The 19506-nt window shown below is 41.1% G+C and overlaps 1 protein-coding gene across 4 annotated transcripts in view; it reads right to left on the bottom strand.

Moving 5' to 3' along the window:
- Nucleotides 1-19506, bottom strand: part of ST7 (suppression of tumorigenicity 7) — a 308904-nt gene that overhangs the window by 51732 nt on the left and 237666 nt on the right. For all 4 annotated transcript variants that reach the window (XM_081102061.1, XM_081102062.1, XM_081102063.1 and 1 more), the window contains one exon: nt 537-609. In XM_081102061.1, coding sequence (XP_080958187.1) covers nt 537-609 — 73 coding nt within the window. The remainder of the gene's footprint in view (nt 1-536; nt 610-19506) is intronic.

Below are 19506 nucleotides of genomic sequence, written 5' to 3'. Positions count from 1 at the left end.
ATCTGCCAGTCGTCTTGGATGTTTATGGAAATTCTCTATGCCACAGTCACTTGCCTGAGTAAAATGGGCAAATATCCCATTGAGATGGCCACTCAAAGTAAACAGACCCTGGGCGGGGGGTTGGTTGGGAGTAGATGAGACAAAGAATGGAGATGACCACCCCCTCTACCATATTACTACCCAGTCTTGGACTGCTGAAGAAACAGGAATATGCAAAAAATGAATAAAAGAAAGGCATTTTGTGTTAAGTACTAAGCAGGCCTTTTGGTATGAATTATCTGGCAAAAAAAAGAAAAAAAGTCACTTCAGAGGCATGGAATTGTATATAAATCCCTCTTTAGGGATTCTTACACCCCTGCAATACTTCAGGGTGTACTTCCCCTCCTGCTGGCAGTGAAAGAAAAGATCAGCAGATCCTGGAAAATGCATGCTCATAAGCAGGGGCTCATCGAATAGGAGACTTCCAGGGGAACTCTCAGAAGCAGCATCTCCTGGAGTCGGTAGGGCACTTAGCACACACGTTGTTACTCACTTACTTGTCAGAGACAGCTCTTGCTTTGAGCAAGGCAGCTGTGTAGCATATTGTTGCCGACTTTGGTAAGCTTATATCTGTTAAAAAAACAAAAGAAAAGAAAGTAGGAACTCTTGTAAGTTTGCAAAAACAAGGAGCAATGGTTTTTAACATGCTAGTATTTTAAACATGTAAGTCTAATAAAGCATAAATTAAGAATATTATAATGTCCATAGTACACAGCTATTCCTTATGTATCAGGGTGGTATGTGCAACTAGGAGTAATTTATATTTTTGTAAATAATTCATGTTTAAAATCTATCAGACTGACTTTAGCAATCATCTTTACTTTAAAATATGTATTTTCATCTGTTGAGTTTACTCAAGCAGAGAATAGATAAAAATATATCAATTTAATGTTATGTGAATACCCTTGATATCATGAAAGGCAAATACTATCTCTTTGTTACTTATAAAAGTTTATCAACAGGCATATGAAATACCAATGTGAAGGAAAATTTATTACCTTTATTTAAAAAACAAACAAAAACACACCACAGCTTAAACTATATATGTTTTGAATTACATGTTAAGAAGTTCATGTTTAGTTTTTTTGTTAAAATGTAACATATATATTGTATATATAAAATTATATAATAAATCTTTATATATAAGGATATACATATGAAATTGTTAGAAAACTATACAGTTTTTGTTCATTCAATCCCTTTTCATATAAACCCTAATTTGTTTCCCAGAACAACTTCCTCTTAGTTTGTGTAGAAAATCTCAGATGAAGGGTAGAGTGAGTAATAGGTTCAGATAATGAGTTTGCAGGGAAGTAAAAGTACAGGGTACAACTAAGAGTAGATAAACTCAAAGAGAGCAGTCCTTTGGGGGAAAACATCTGTTTTTAAATTATGATTCTATTTTTTTTTAAATGTTTTCATTGATTTCAGAGAGAGGAAGGGAGAGAGAGAGAGATAGAAACATCAATGATGAGAGAGAATCATTGAACAACTGCTTCCTGCACACTCCCTACTGGGGATCCAAGGGCATGTGCCCTGACCAGGAATTGAACTGTGACCTCCTGGTTCATTGGTCAACACTCAACCACCGAGCCACACTGACCAGGATGAATATATTTCTTACTAGAATAGTATTTCTTTAATACTTAACCAAATGTATACTATGACATAGAAATGCGTTCTAATTCAGACCAGGTAAAAATATGTCATTCCCATTGCTGCCAAATTCATTCTGGGCTAGAGGAATACAACACCTGGAATCCTTGTTTCTTTATAGATCTGTTTTCACTTTAGAATTGTATTACAGTAGAAATGGAAAGGGAAGTCCCACAACTAGCCAATAGACGAAGTAGAAGAAAATATTTTCATAAAAAAAAATCAATCCCTCATCCAATTACAAGTATTTACCATCAATTCCAGCATAAGGAATTTCTCTTTGAGAGAAATTTTGATGACATTGAGAAAATACAAATAATTATAGAAAATACCAACACAGAATTGAAAGGGAGAGAGTCTTTGCAACCCTGATCTCAGATATATACAAACAAAATTTCACCACCATATGTATAGTATAAAATGGTATGTTTATGATTAAGAAGAAAAAAATGTCAGACACTCACAGATTTTTCATTGCTTTTCTAATATCTAAACATTTAACCATTTCCCGGTGTGGGAAATCAATCTAGGAATCAAATATCTTGTTTGCTAGAGTCCACTCATTGATTGTCACTGGAAGATAATTTTTTAAAACTGCAGATAATACATATTTTACTTAATGTTCAGATCTTTTATTTAAAAATTATCCAAGCCTTGTTTTCACCCTTCCTGGTGGAAACCGACAGTATACCATGGTCGGCAAACCGTGGCTCACGAGCAACATGCGGCTCTTTGGCCCCTTCAGTGTGGCTCTTCCACAAAATACCATGTGCCGGCGCACACGTACAGTGCAATTGAAATTTCGTGGCCCATGTGCGGAAGTCAGTATTTTGTGGAAGTGCCAGTATTTTGTGGAAGAGCCACACTCAGGGGGCCAAAGAGCCGCATGTGGCTCGAGAGCTGCGGTTTGCCGAGCCGTAGTTTGCCAACCACTGGTATGGGAGAACATATTTGCCAATGATACATCTGTTAAAGGGTTAATATCCAAAATATAGAAGGAACTCATACAACTTAACAGAAGGAAGATAAACAACCCAATTTAAAAATGGGCAAAGGACCTAAATAAACACTTCTCCAAAGTGGACATACAGATGGCAAACTCACATATGAAAAAATGCTCAAAGTCACTGATCATCAGAGAGATGCAAATTAAAACAACAATGAGGTATCACCTCACACCTGTCAGAATGGCTACCATCAACAAAAAAACAAATGACAAGTGCTGGAGAGAATGTGGAGAAAAGGGAACCCTACTACACTTCTGGTGGGAATGCAGACTGGTGCACTCATTATGAAAAACAGTATAGAATTTCCTTAGAAAATTAAATATGGAACTGCCATTTGACCCAGTGATCCTACTTCTGGGAATATATCCTAAGAAACCTGAAACACCAATCAGAAAAAATGTATGTACCCCTATGTTCAGAGCAGCACAATTTACAATAGCTAAGATCTAGAAACCACTCAAGTGCCCATTAGTAGATGAGTGAATAAAAAAGCTGTGGCACATTTATATCAGGGAATACTAAGTAGAAGTGAAAAAAAGGAATCTCTTACACTTTGAGACAACATGGAAGGACCTGGGAAGTATCATGCTAAGTGAAATATGGCAGTCAAAGACAGGTATCACGTGATCTCAGTAACAAAATAAACTGATGAATGGAGTGGGTCCAGAGACATGGAAGCATGGAACAGAGTACAGAATCGCAGAGGGAAAGTGGGGGTGGGAGGTAATAAATCAAAGACCATGTATGCATATATGCATGGCCCATGGACACAGACAATGGGGCAATGAGGGCCTGGGACTGGGGGTAATACTTTCAACAATAAAGAATTTTAAAAAAAGAACTACTCAGAATGAAGAATAACTGAAATGAAAAATACATTAGATGAAATCAATAGTAGATTAGATGAAGCAGAAGATTAAATTAGTGATTTGGTAGAAGAAAACACCCAAGCAGAAGAGCAAAAAGAAAAGAAACTCAAAAAAATTGAGGATAGTATAAGGAGCCTCTGGGACAACTTCAAGCATACCAATGTTTACATCATGGAGATGCCAGAAGGAGAAGAGAGAGAGCACGGAATTGAAAACCTTTTAAAGAAATAGTGATGGAAAACTTCCCTAACCTGGTGAAGGAAACAGACACACAAGTCCAGGAAGTGCAAAGAGTCCCAAACAAGGACGGCATCAAGAAACATCATAATTAAAATGTCAAAGGTTAACCATAAAGAAAGAATCTTAAAAGCAGCAAGGGAAAAGCAGTTAGCTATCCACAAGAGAGATCCCATAAGACTTTCAGGTGATTTCTCAACAGAAACTTTGCAGACCAAAAACAATTGACATGAACTATTCAAAGTGATAAAAAGCTATGACCTATATAACCAAGTTTATTCTACCCAGCAAAGCTATCATTTAGAATCAAAAGACAGGTAAAGGGCTTCTCAGACAATAAAAAGCTAAAGGGGGTGTGACCAGCTGCAAACAGCCATCATCCCCTCATCCAGGCTGGCCAGGCACCCAAGCGGGAACCCCACCCTGATCCGGGACACTAGTCAGGACCAACCAGCTGGCCCCCACCCGTGCACCAGGCCTCTATCCTATATAGTAAAAGGGTAATATGCAAACTGACCCTAACAGCAGAAGGACTGGAAAGGACTGGTCACTATGACACACACTGACCACCAGGGGGCAGATGCTCAATGCAGGAGCTGCCCTCTGGTAGTCAGGGCGCTGTCACATGGAGGAGCTCTGCTCAGCCGCAAGCCAGGCTGATGGCTGCCAGTACAGCGGTGGTGGTGGTGGTGGGAGCCTCTCCTGCCTCCTCAACAGCGCTAAGGATGTCTGACTGCAGCTTAGGTCTGCTCCCCGCTGGCAAGTGGGCATCCCCCGAGGGCTGCCGGGCTGCCAGAGGGATGTCTGATTGCCATCTTAGGCCCAATCCCCTGGGGAGCAGGCCTAAGCCAGCAGGTGGTCATCCCCTGAGGGGTCCCAGACGGCAAGAGGGCACAGGCTAGGCTGAGGAACCTCCCCCTCCCCCCAAGTGCACAAATTTTTGTGCACCAGGCCTCTAGTATTGTAATAATGATGTATGGTGTCAGATGAGTACTAGATTTATTTGGGTGATCACTTATTAAGTTATAATCTAATCACTGGGTTGTATACCTGAAACTAATATTGTATGTCAATGGTAATAAAAAAAAATAAAAAATGTTTTAAAGTAAAAACAGTTTTTTGAGCAGGAAATAACAAATCAGGTGCTTTCCAGTATTGCCTGTAATTTATTCATAAATTTTATTCAAGGGAAGGGATTCTCAAAATCATCCTTAGTCCAATTTTGTGTGAAAAGACTCTATGCAGTGCCATTCTGTCTTTTCTAAGTGACATGTAGCTGCCATTATTACCAAAAAGTTCTCTTAACAATTAGAATCCAAGGAGGAAAGAAAAAAAGAGTCATCACATAATTCCATTACTGTCTGCAGAAACAAGGAATGCTAAATAAACATTTCTCACTTAAGCCAGACTGGCGCTTGTTTAATTTTCCTTCTGCTTCTTTGACATCTTGTGTTTCATACAGGTCTTTTTCTGAAAAGGGAGGAACCTTCTCCAGTGTCTTAGGCATGCAAAATCAAATGGTCATGAGAGTCTTTTATTAAAATCTAAAATCCTGAATGTAATACAATTGGAATCGTAGAGTATGTACTGTGTTGTGTCTGGCTTCTTTCACTCGACATGATGTTTCCGAGTTCCTTCCATGTTGTTGCATGTATCAGTACTTCATTATTTATTGCTGAATACTACTTTATTGTATGGATATACTACAATATGCTTATTCTCCTGCTAGTGGCTATCTGGACTGTTTTCTAGTTTGGGACTGTTATAAATAAAGCGATTGTGACTATTCTTGTGTAAGATTTTTTTCTGAAAACAAAACAAAACAAAACAAACAAACACAAACAAAAAACCTCATTTCTGTTGGATATGCAATTAGAAATGAAATTGTTGAGTCAGAGGTTAGATGTAAAGTTTTATCTGGTAAGTAGTGCTTCAAAGTAGTTATATAAAGTTTGTAAAACTAATATATGGTTGATAGATGTCAGAAAAATAGTTACTTTTGAGTTGAGGGCAGTTTGGGGCCAGAAAGGGGTCTGAGGCAACCTTCTAAGGCGGTGGAAAGTTTTATAATCCTGAGTGGTCATCACATGGGGTAAACCTAAGTGAAAAGTCACCCAGTTCTACACGTAAGATTTGTGCAAGTTACTACATGTAACTTATCTCTCAATAAAAGATTAAAAACAAAACTACAATCCTGTGCCACATGAAGCTGTCTTCTCTTCAATCTATAACATTTTACTTGCCTTTTATCATTCTGGCCCCCTCCATTCGTGCTACAAATCATTATCTATAAATTACTTACTAGTTTTACCTTCCATTAAAAAACAGAATCTGGTTATTTCTCAAGTCAGCCTTTCAAATATTAAGATGGTTAAAACATCTCTTCTAAACCAATTATTTCCTGAATAAATACTTTCTAGTTCCTCAACTGTTATATTCCTCAGAATTTCTCACTTATTTTTGTTACAGAGCCACAGGTGGTTTCAAAATATGAGAATTACAAGTGGCAAAAACCCTCTGAGTCCCTGAAACCTGACCAGGACAAAGCCCAGTGAGACGTGCAGTCTGAGGCGCAGGACCACCACACTCTGAGGACCAGCTAGGACAGCCTGGTGTAGAGCGGTGGGACTCCTTGTTTGCCCCAATGACTGGATAGGCAACAACACCTAGATTCTATTCAGATTCACTGCAGCCAAACCCAGGTCCTTTCTTTTTTTTGAAAATTTTGGAACCTAGAAGTAGGATTTTCCATTTGACTCCATTAAATTTTAAATCTTAAAAAGTAATAGAAACTATTAAATATTAATCATATCATTCCAGCCTACCAGTCATTGTTCTGACTCAAGCTACCACCCAAATGTGCTCCTTTCACTTCGTAAGTATGTGACCTTCCTCTCCATATGATCATTAACATTATCAAAATTACTGATAACATTTTTCAAGGACTTATTAAGTGCTAGGCACTGGTATTAATCACTTACTCACATTATCTATTTATTCTTCACAGCAACCCTATGAGACAGGACCTACAGTTAGCCCTGTTTCATAGATGGGGCAGGTGAGGCATAGAATGGTCAAGATATAAAGTAATATCAGGTATTTAGAACAAGTATCAGCTGTCCCCAGAGCACATGATTTTTAACTGTGTTATGTTGTCTATAAGGTCTGATTTTAAAAATATTGACCATGGCAATACCAAGAGAGAATTCAGAAATCATATTCCAGAGATCACCCTAAATTTGCAATGATCTCAATGATATATGTGCAACCCTTTATTATATCTATTGGTAGAATAGGTATTAATTACATAATTATTACTAGTAGCCCGGTGCATGAAATTCGTGCACATTAAAGGGGAATTAATTGCCCTAACCGGTTTGGCTCAGTGAATAGAACATCGGCCTGCAAACTCAAGGATCCCAGGTTCGATTCTGGTCAAGGGCATGTACCTTGGTTGCAGGCACATCCCCAGTGGGGAGTGTGCAGGAGGCAGCTGATCGATGTTTCTCTCTCATCAATGTTTCTAACTCTCTATCCCTCTCCCTTCCTCTCTGTAAAAACTCAATAAAATATATTTTTTTATAAAAAGGGAATTAGTTAGCAGAGATATTTTAATATCGCTATTTGCCTTTTCTCTAGAAATAGAAGTGTGAGAGATGAAAGGACATTAATAAAATGTATATGAAAATCGTATATAAATTTATTAATAAATAAACAGTAACAAAAGGATGTAACATCAACAGAGGCATGATATATAAAAATGACAAAAACATAATATAAAAACAACAAAAACATGATATAAAAACAACAGTGATGCAAACGACTGATAAAGTGATTAAACTTATTCTAATATCTCCCTGTACACCACATTAAAAGTGAACACTTTCAGAGTGCTTGACTAATTTCCCTTGTGATGAAGTACTTAGAACTTTAACTGTAACATCACATGCTCTTCAAACTCAAGAGAAAGCAACATATAACTGACCATGTGCAAAAACGGGTTCAGGTAGGAACATGCCTACTCTGTCTAGAGTTTGCCCTTGTGATTTATTAATAGTCATCACAAATGCTGGCATCACGGGAAACAGCTGTCGAATCAATTTAAATGGGAGGCCAGTGTCAGATGGGGACAAATTAATTCTTGGAATCAGAAGAGCCTGTCCCTCTGCAGATCCTGTTAATACTTCAGCTTCGATAATGTTAGGTTGTAATCTTTTGATAATAAATCTGGTACCATTACAAAGACCCCATTTACTATTGAGATTTCTCAATAGCATGATGATTGCACCCACTTTCAATTTTAATTTATGACACAGCATTCCCGAAGAAGTAATACTATTCAGAAATTTGATGGGGAAATTTTCCTTTGTTTCTTTGTTATGGGGTAGAGCCACAACATTAATAACAGAGAAACAGAATTAAAACTTTATTGTGGGGAGCCACTACAGTGTTTTGGACAGGTTCAAGCCTTGGACTGATGAGAGGGCACAGTCCTCTCATTGCCACGTGCAAGTCCTAGCTTGGAGGGCAGGGCCCTCCCAGCACAATTATAGCCAACAGCTGTAGTTGTAAGCTTGAACCTATGGTCTGAACACGTGGCCCCACGTGCCTGAGTGATGTGGGCTTGATAGAGTTCAGGTGCATGCAGTTGAGTAGGATTGAAACCCAGGAGAATGTTTGTAAACATCTCGGTCACGCCCTTATTTTGCCTCCTAGCTGGCATCTGCTATAAAATAAAGGAATGGCTGTGGGGGTGGTCGCTGTCTCTCAGAGAAGCAGTGTCCCACCGAGACCCGGCTTTCATTCTCTTGTCTGTCTTTTCTAAGCCTCTAAGCCACCCCATCAGGTTCACCCCGTGCTGGCACGGCACACTTTAGAAAGATCTGCCTCCACGCTCTCAGGGCGGGTTCCTGCCTCAAACTCCGCCCTTAAGGGAAACAGCTCCAGAAACAGCTTGGAGGAGGGCTCAGCCGCTGCCAAGACAACCCCTGTAGGACTGACTTCCTTCCGCTCGGTCTCAGCTGTTTGTCTGTATGTGATGAACACCACCTATGGTTTTTATATAAGTAGATAGTACTAGTAACCCAGTGCACAGATTCATGCACATTGAAAGAAAACTAATTAGAAGGTGGTCGGTGGGGTGGGACTGGGTGAGAAGGGCCGGACATGCCCTGGAGCCAACTTCCCATGGTCCCTCCCTGGCCGGCAGCATCTGGGGCGGCGCTGTGGCTCGAAGGGCATCTGCAGAGTGAGTGGGGTCCCTTCCGCAGGTGGGGTCTCTTGGCTTGGCCTGTGGGGATCGGGCCGAAACCGGCTCTCCAACATCCCCCAACGGGTCCTAGAGTGCGAAAGGGCACTCTGCAAAGTTACTGTCATACAGGGTGTGGAATGCAAGTGTGTGTAAACCAGATCAGGGGTCAACTGTGCCCCAGCAACAACATAACCCACAGCCGAAGATGGAATCATGTGGCCCCGCGTGGACTTGGGCTCCCTCCTCTCTGGTTCCAGGGTGCATCACCTGAGAACCGCCGCTGCCAAGTCACCGTAGCTCAGCACTAAACCATATTCAGGGCCAACAGTGCCTCAGCGACAACATAACCCACAGCTGATGGTGGAATCATGCAGCCCCGCGAGGACTTGGGTCCCTCCTCTCTGGTTCCAGGGTGCGTCACCCGAGAACCACCACTGCCAAGTCACCACAGCTTGGCAGCACTTGCATTGAGCTTCTGCCCCCTGGTGGTCAGTGCACACCATACTTACCAGTCAGTTGGCCAGTCAAATGGTCACTTAGCCTTTTATATATATAGATACTAGAGGCCCAGTGCATGAAATTCATGCACTTGGGGGGGTCCCCTCAGCCCAGCCTGTACCCTCTTGCAGTCTGGAACCCCTCGGGGGATGTCCGCCTGTCAGCTTAGGCCCAATCCCCCTGGGATCTCGCAATCCGGGATCCCTCACTCCTTACTGCTCGCCTGCTCACTCTTTACCACTTAGCTAGCTGCTCCTTAGTGCTGCTGTGGAGGCAGAGGGGCCCTTGCTACTGCCACTGCGCATGCAAACCGTGAGCCCAGCTTCTGGCTAAGCGGCCGCTTCCCCTGTGGGAGCACACTGATCAACAGGGGGAAGCTCCTGCATAGAGCATCTGGCCCCTGGTAGTCAGTGTGCATCATAGTGACTGATCATTCTGGTTGTTCCATTGTAATGGTAGCTTAGGCTTTTATTATATAGATTGATTATTTATATTACTGGTATAATAGGTTTTATGACCCATCATTCCACATTATCTAAAAAGATAGCATTAAAAACATTACCAATGTTTTATTTAAATAAAGATATAAATACAGTTGACCCTTGAACAATGGGAGGGTTAGGGATGCCTACCCCCAGGCAGATGCCCCTCAATATGCAGGGAGGATTGGTTCCAGGATCTCCTCTGCAGTTACCAAAATCTGCAGATGCTCAAGTCCCATACATAAAATGGCATAAAACAGTGCATACAGTCAGCTGTCAGCATCTGAGGGATCCACAGCTGGTTAAAAATGAAGATGTAAAACTCTGGGACATGGAGGGCCAACAACATCTTTACTGGGGGGGAAAATATGCATATATTTATTGAAAAAAATCTGCATATAAATGGACCAATGCAGTTCAAACCTGAGTTGTTCAGGGTCAATTGTACTTCTACAGCATTCCTCTAATTCAGAAATATGGCCATTTACATTAATAAGAAACATTGAAATACTATTGTATGGACTCCAAAGCTTTCATATCCACTACCTCATCTGTTTTTATTTGGAAAAACTTCCTTAGTAAATCCATGTTGGATCTTTAATCACCTCTTTCTTTCCTAAGTGTTCATAAACAACATAATCATCACTTCTAGAATTTTGCTGGGATTGACTTATTTGCTTAAATTCTTTTTAAAAAAAGAATAAAAATCATTGAGGGGAAATATAAACTAGAAATAAATAGTTGTGTGTTCTTATCATCTTATTAGCACATTGCTTTCTTCTCCAAATAGTATTACTAGTAGATAGATCAAAGCGTTGGACAAGAGCACACAACTGTGAAGATCATCCTCAAAAATCTTTTCTTTAAAGACGAAGAAATACAGGTCCAAAGAAGCTAAATGATACACTTAAGAGCTGCTTACCTAATTAGTGACAGAATTGGTCCTGCAATACCACATCCTCGTCACCATCCCATACTGCAAGCATGGTACTTGCTTTTTATCATTATTCTCTTATGCTTTCTTTATCATTTTACTTGGAAAATATGTTTACAATTAAAATCTTGAGACTTTTGCTTCCTCTGGACTTTAGCCACCCTGAACAACTACTTATAGGTTTCTACCTCACTTATTTAGCTATTTGTCATTCTGATCTTTTCATATACTTTAATCACTTGTGTTTCTTTTACATTTATCCCATTGGAAACAACTATAATTTCATCTTTTAGAATCTCCCATCTTTTTTTTTAAGTATATCTTTATTGAATTCAGAGGGGAAGAGAGAGGGAAAGAGAGACAGAAACATCAATGATGAGAGAGAATCATTGATTGGCTGCCTCCTGCACGCCCCCTACTGGGGATTGAGACCGCAACCCAGGCATGTGCCCTTGACTGGAATTGGACCTGGGACCCTTCAGTCCGCAGGCTGACACTCTATCCACTGAGCCATACCAGCTAGGGCTCTCCCATCCTTCTTGAATCAATTCCCACCACACACACACACACACACACAACTGTATCTCCTATACCAAATACTGTCATCCCAAAGTTAAGTCATTTATTGACTCCATTTCTGGATTTATAATTGCCTTTCCTCTGAATTAAAAGAAGAGTCAAAGTTTGTTTTCTTGTGGTTGCTATTTGTTCGTTGGCTTTTAGATTTGGGGAATATGTTTATAACTAATGTCCCATTCTTTTACTATTATGAACTATAAGATAACATGGTCTCCTTTTCTTAAGATTCTTCCTTTTTGGTAAGAATTAAATCCAGGGAATCAATTACTCTCAGGCCTTGTTTAGTAGTAACTGAAGTGTTACTAAGGCAAGAATTTATCAGATACTTTGCTTTTAGCAAATGAAACTTCTTGTAGATCTACACACACAGCCATTCACACCATGTCTACAAATTCATAACCTACGAATGAATACTAGGTGGACGCTGCACCTGTTCCCACATTCCACTTTTGTTTTCCTCATGTCACTGTTCTGACTCAACAGAAGTAGGTAGGTGTCACTGGGTTATATGAGTTCAAGTAGGCTCTTAATCACTTCTTAGGTACATTCCCCCAAAAGACAAAGTATCTAAGGGTTATGCTGGGTCTACAGAGGCCTCAATTTCCTGTAGTTAAGAGATCACCAGAAAGCAAAAGAAATTAAGTGGTTATGGTGTAAAACAGGAAGTTTTGTTACTGTTTTACATATATATTTACTGATTTCAGAGAGGAAGGGAGAGGTAGAAAGGGATAGAAACATCAATGATGAGACAGAATCATTGATCAACTGCCTCCTGCACGCCCCACTCTGGGGATTGAGCCCACAATCCAGGCATGTGCCCTGACCGGGAATCAAACCCGTGACCTCCTGTTTCACAGGTCGATGCTCAACCACTGAGACATCACAGCTGGGCTAAAACAGAAAGTTTTGATCATGACCCAGGAAATAAAGTTTCTGCACTGGAATTATTTAAAGAAGGAAAATCAAACTGCAATAACTCCTTTATATTTACTGGTTGGAAAACTAGCAATGTCTCCCTAAAGGATAGAATTCTGCTTCTTCCCAGTGTCTGAAATAATTTCACTGGTCCTCTTCAGTGGCATTCCACTCCTTCATGTCTTAGTGATTTTGCACTGTGTTCATTTCTCAACCACTTCAAGTAAAAAAAAAGGGCTGAGCATGAATCCATCGTGCCACTCTCTTCACTTCATGATCACATGGAAGTCCTTCCTCTGCTGAAATGGCCTCCAGGTTCCTCCATGGGCTTCAGAATAAAATCCAAGTTAGAGCCAAAGCCCTACCTAATTCACCCTAAACATTTTTGGCTCTTTGCTGCAGCCCTCCTCCATCCCTCTGTTCCGTGAGCTACACAGAGTTCTCCACACAGTGATGTCAATCTTGCCTGGAACTTTTCAATATGCTCTCTTTGCTTCCAGCACCTTCACTCTCTGGCTCCGCTCAGATTCCATCTCCACAAGGAAGGCTTCTCTCACTGCCCCTGGGTGAGGTGTCTCTTCCATCTTGGGTTGAACTATCACAATCTTTACACTTTACAGCATTGTCTGTAGTCTTATTTCCCTCTCCTACTTACATGGTGTGCTTTAGGGATAAAAGCTGTTTCTTCAACACTTTGTCCCCACAACACAAAACAAAGTCTGAAACGTAATTGGTGGTCAATGTTTGCTAAGTGAAACCATAAATTAATATACTAACATCTCAAATTACTTTATATTATTTTCTTCATATATGCAAACATCTACATATAATTTAGCTTCTGGGAGCCAAAGTGATGGTGTTGATGTTTTTTTTAAGAGGGAGTAACTTGTTATTTCTCAACATGTGTATTGTATTTAGCTTTCCTTAAGGCATTTAGAAGAATGCAGGAAAGTGTATTAGATGTCTATTTGAAACAGCAGTGGAATGAAAAAGTGGGGCAGGAAGAAAGCAAGAATAAACACTGAAACATGGTTGAAGAAAAGTACAAGAATTTGGGGCCAGAAACAAGGAAAGCAAACAACACCACTTCTGGCTCCCAAAGACCCTTTATGGGAATGATGCCGCTAAAAGAATAGATCATCTCAGGGAGAATGACTCTTGACTTTTCAAAAGTCATAAATGGCTCATAATAACAAATTTGAAATTTAATGTAATAATCTTGGGGAAAATTTTATGTAATTATGAGTTAAGCTGTCAATTTGATGTGTCTTGGAAAACCCATGAGGCAAAATTTTAGATAGGAGAGACCAATTTTTTCAGTGATAATCTTTTGTACCTAATTTCCTTTGTTCATCTACAATAATAACAATCAAGATGTAATTTTAAAAGGATTATTACTGTTTCCATTCATGAGATAGGTCAACTGAGGGTCAATTTCATACCTACAATTCTAAAAGTGTTTTAGGGGTAGAAGCTAGAAGATAAATAAGTCCCAAAGTTCCTCCCAAGTGAGGACACTATGTCTAATGCATCTTCATCTAACAAGTCATGTATTCACTACAGATGCTCTGAATGTCCACACTAGTACCTGAGTGTTGGAGAAGAAAACAGCACAGGGCTTGCTCTCAAGAGATTTCTTTCTCTGCACTCCCCGCAGCACATTTCCAACAGTCATGGATCACTGATTCAACCTGCCTCAACTTACTGTGGGGTTTTTTGTTTGATTTTTAAAAAACATCTTTCTTCACTAAACTGAAAGCTTCTTGGAAATACATATTCATCTCTAAATCTAGAAGGACCTAAAAGTTAGTATCTTCAAAACAAGGGTTTGGAAAAAAAAAAAAAGAAGTAAAACAAGGGTTTGATAGATCCTTGCTGAATTAATTTCAAAAATTAACCTAATTACTCTCTATAATCATTTAAGAGTATGGAGTATCATGTATCCCTTTTCTTAGTCAGGCAACAAACTCATATATTTGAAATTTGTATTAATTAAGCACATGCTTTAGGAGCCACTAATTGATCAAACAAACAAACAAAAATGCAGCCATTTCTTCTTCCTAATCTGCTATGGATATATGATGTATTATTACTGTTCCAGTAGGTGATGGTTGTCTTCCATGTGGCTATCTTTAATAAAATTTCTATTTTCTCCTATTTATAATATGATACAAAGAAAACAAAAGAAATTTAGATACTTTTTGGTTCCAGAAATATGAGGTAATTTTGTCCCACCTTCAAAAAGCCAATCCAAACCCCTTTTTAACCAAAGCATAAAACTTCACTAAAGAAATAAAGAGGATTAATATAGCAGAATCTCAAAAAGTTGTGCCACCTAGCAGTTCAATGATTTAACAGGGAAATACTATAAGACTTTAGTAATGTAGGGTAGGGGTAAAGGGAGGGGCAGGGAACATGGACTGAACTACACCTAAAAAAATTCATCTTATGCTACAAAGTCAAACATCAGATATGATTTGCATTGGATTACTCCAGAATGTCTGTGTCACAGTGTCCTTCTGTGGCTGGTGCCCTGAAGCCAAACACTGCAATTTATGTTATGGTAATGGTTGGCTGAAAAGGGATGTCACCTTGGTAAATTATGATAACTAGGCAATAAGGATTACCAAAGACAACATAAATTTGGAGGGTTTGTCCATGTGCCAACTATCTACATTACAGATGTATGTATTCATAAAATGTCTTCCATCATGGGAGACAGGAGAAGTTTCTCATGTATAGTCTTTACTGAAATAACATCTATTACCAGAACTCCTACTCATGTTTGGATAGTAGGACAGTCAATCATTTTGCAGCCTCAGAGCCCCAATCCTCTTGACAGATCTATCTTAGTTACTTGCAGGACACCCAGTGCACAGCTATGCATGCAGGTCATAGTTTCTCAGTGACTTGTGCTTACTGGCCTGAAGCCATAGTGATGATAATTATTTTCCTTTTATTTGTTAAATTAATTTTTATTTTGAATATTTTATTTCTCAATTACACTTTACTTTCAATATTATTTTGTATGAGTTTCAGGTGTACAGCTTAGCGGTTAGATAATCATATACTTTGTATAGTGTTCCCCTCGTATGTCCAGTATCCAACTGGGACCAAACATAGTTATCACATTATTATTCACTGTATTCCCTATGTTTTACCTTATATCCCCATGACTTTCGTGACTACCAATTTGTACATCTTAATACCTTTACCTATTTATCCAGTACCCCAAGCCCTCTGTCCTCTGGCAACTAGCAGTCTGCTCTCTGTATCTATGAGTTTGTTTCAATTTTGTCTTTTGTTTACTTTGTTCCTTAGATTCCACATATAAATGAATTCATATGGTATTTGACTTTCTCTGACTGACTTATTTCACTGAGCATAATACCTCCAGATCCATCCATATTGTTACAAATGGTAAGATTTCATTATTTTTATGGTCAAATATAATCCCATTGTATATATGTACCACTACTTTTTTATCCACTTGTCCACTGATGGGTATGCAGGAGGCAGCCGATTGGTGATTCTCTCTCATCACTGATGTCTCTATTTCTCTCTCTTTCTCCCTTCTTCTCTGAAATCAATAAAAACATAGTTTAGAAGAAAAATAAACAATCCAGGAGAGAGAGAAAGTGGCGGCCGAATAGGCAGATGTGTTCTGAGCCTTATTCCGGAGCAGATAGAAGAAGCATCTAAATCAAATAACATCCACCTGGAATAAAAGACATTGACACAGCTGTGAGACAATTCACAGCTGGGAAGGGCAGAGGACGCCTGGAGAATGGTAGGATTAGGGATCTGGGCTGGAGAGAGTTGCGAGACCATTGAGCTGAGAGGGTCAGAAAGAAGCTGTATGGCACCAAGTCCACGTCCCTTGGGGATAGGCGTAACATCCGACTGTGGAAAGGAAGTCCACAGGGCTGCTGGTGACAGGGGGTTCTAGATCTAAGTCCACAGCTGTGAGAGGCTGAGCCCAGGGGGACGGCCTCGAGAACTGCCCGAATCGTGCAGTGCCAGGGAGAGAAACTAGCAGTTGCACGGTTGTTTTGCCTCTGTTTGGTCTTTGCTTTTATTCGCTAAAACCAGTTCATCGGACCTTTTAAATACAAACACTCACCCGTGGCTGAGGTGCAGGTGGAGATGCGGACATGTGGAGTCTGGGAAGAGGCTGTGGAGGAGAGCGGTTTGGGGAGAGGTGACCAGGAGCCAGGCACTGGGACATTCCTGACCCTCCAGACCTAAGCAGCCATTTTTCTCCTGAAGGGCCAGCCCCTCCCAGCAGCCTCAAGGCAGCTAATACAGCCACACCCAGAGCAGTACAAAGGACAATAAATCTGAATAGCCCCAAAGAGCACTCAGGGATTGGGATGAAGAGAGGCCATTCAGTCCCAGAAAGTGATGCAGCACCCTTCCTAACTATAGCCCTGTCAGAAACCGCCGCCTGAGAGATTAAGACTGACAGCAGGCAGACAGGTTCAGTGGGAAGATTGGGCCCACCTGCTGGCAGGCAAGGCTGTGGAGACAGACACAAACAGGGGAGCAGTGGAGCGCTTGGAACTTCAAAACAGTGCTGACTACCTCACAGGACACTGAGAAGTGGCGGCCGGAAGGAAGAGTGGGACCTCTAACCAGCCCCATGGGGCATTAAGCCTCAGCGGATGCGCTGACTCACAGCATGAGACGTCCGGAGGTGAGCCAGCAGGGATGCAGCTCTGAGGAGGAACCTGTCTATGTGGTGTCAGCCAGGATGCTCTTTGGGGCCCAAGTGTCACAACCTGGGCTTTAGAGTCCGAGTTCAAGTCTTGACCCCACGCCCTTGCCAGCTGTGTGAGCTTGGGCAAGTCACTAACCCTCCCTGAGCTTTTGTTTCCACATTAGGGCAATGGTGATGGTTTCAAGGTGGAGGATTGGCCTGGGGAAGTGCAGCTGACTTCTCTGACAGATCCTTGAGGAGGGCAGTCCATGGGTGTGGCCACCGATTTCCAGAAACTAATCCTTGGATTTCCCTCAGAAATTTAGTGGTTGGCACTTTGGCAAACTTGGACAATATCTAGTGAACTCCCTATATTGGTTTCTTTAAAAATATATATTTTATTGATTTGAGAGAGAGAGAGAGAGAGAGAGAGAGAGAGAGAGAGAGAAAGAAACATCAATGATGAGAGAATCATTGATCGCCTGTCTCCTGCACACCCCATACTGGGGATTGAGCCCACAACCTGGGCATGTGCCCTGACCAGGAATCGAACTGTAATCTCCTGGTTCATATGTGGACATCCAACCACTGAATCATGCCGGCCAGGCTGTATCGGTTTCCTAGGACTGTCATAACAAAGTACCACAAACTAGGTGGCTTAAAGCAATAGAAATTGTTTCACAGTCCTGGAAGCCAGAAGTCTGAAATCAAGGAGTCAGCTGATCCATGCTCTCTCTAAGGGTGTGTCTTTCTATTGGGGGGCTGCCACTGCCCCCTGCCAAAGTGCTAACTTTTCTGTAGAGGCCAGAGGCAGTGTGTGACAATGCATTTGTCAGTTCTCATTGCAGGAAGAAAGGAGGGAACATTATGGAGCCTAGGCTAATTGGAGAGGATATTTGGGGATCCTCATATCTCCTCCTGATCCCTTGAGATAGCCCAGGGTCCTCAGCATCCTGGTGAGATCACCAGGAGTAGGTGGGAACAATGGATTCTGGTAAGTGCTGCTCCCTTTAGATCTCCCTCTCCCTTTTCTGAGGACTCATGCCTCCCCCATGTCTCTGAGGGGTGAGGTGGGGAGAAGCTGGAGGCAGGGCTGGCGGAGATGCCTGGGGAGTGGTGTGGCTGCCTGAAGAGGTTGCAGTGGATGCCAAGCAGGGCAGAGATAGCCCAGGGTCCTCAGCATCCTGGTGAGATCACCAGGAGTAGGTGGGAACAATGAATTCTGGCAAGTGTTGCTCCCTTTAGATCTCCCTCTCCCTTTTCTGAGGACTCATGAGTGCCTCTATCTTGATTTCCAAAAATTCAGGAGTGTCTTGAAATTCCAACAAATATGATTGCATGGCAATAGGGACATGCCCTTAGGATAGTGTCATTGAGCCCTGGACTGCCTACCTCCTGCTCTCCTTTCTGTTTGTATTTGTGTGTGTGTGTGTGTGTGTGTGTGTGTGTGTGTGTGTGTGTGAGAGAGAGAGAGAGAGAGAGAGAGAGAGAGAGAGAGAGATTGAGATTGATTTTAAAGAATTGACTCACAATTATAGAAGCTGATAAGTACAAAATCTACAGAGTGAGCTATCACCAGGCTGGAGACTCAAAGAATTAATGTTATAGTTCAAGTCTAAAAGCCATTTGTTTGCAGAATTTCCTTTTGCTTCCGGGAGGTCAGGCTCTTTCTCTAGTCAGGCCTTCAACTGATTAAATGAGACCTACTCACAGTAAAGAGAACAATCTGCTTTACACAAAGTCCACTGATTTGAATGTATTGTCATCCAAAAACACCCTCACAGCAATATCCAGAATAATGTTTGATCAAATGTCTGGGCACCCATGGCCCAGCCAACTTGACACACAGAATTAACCTCCTCGCTAAAATGACTTCAACAAGCAATAGGAATGGTAGCTTCCCATCACTGAGGACTTACCTTATCTTATGTTGGGGGCCTTAGGCTCACTTCCCAACACACCTGTGTGGTAAGTTTTATGCTCGTTTTATAACAGCATAGTAAGAAGCCAGAAAAATTCCTGGGCAAGTGGAATAGGGAAACCAAGACAAGAAAGTTAAATAATTCATGGATAATAAAGACCATTATAAACTTATGAGCAATAATAGATACAGAGGCAGAGCTGCCTCAAACGGATTGTCAAACTGCAGCGGGAAGGCCGGGAGGGTTGGGGGGCAGGAGGGAGGGGGGTAAGAAATCAACTGAAGGACTTGTATGCATGCATATAAGGATAACCAATGGACATAAGACACTGGGGGGTAGGGGAGGCCAAGGGATTGTCAAGGGCGGGGAAAAAAAGGACACATATGTAATACTCTTCGTAATACTTTAAGCAATAAAA

This window comes from Myotis nattereri, assembly GCF_964212035.1.
Source record: "Myotis nattereri genome assembly, chromosome: 11".
In the NCBI taxonomy this organism is placed as follows: domain Eukaryota; kingdom Metazoa; phylum Chordata; class Mammalia; order Chiroptera; family Vespertilionidae; genus Myotis; species Myotis nattereri.
The sequence above is the reverse complement of the archived record's forward strand: the minus strand, read 5'-3'. Positions and strand labels throughout refer to the sequence as shown.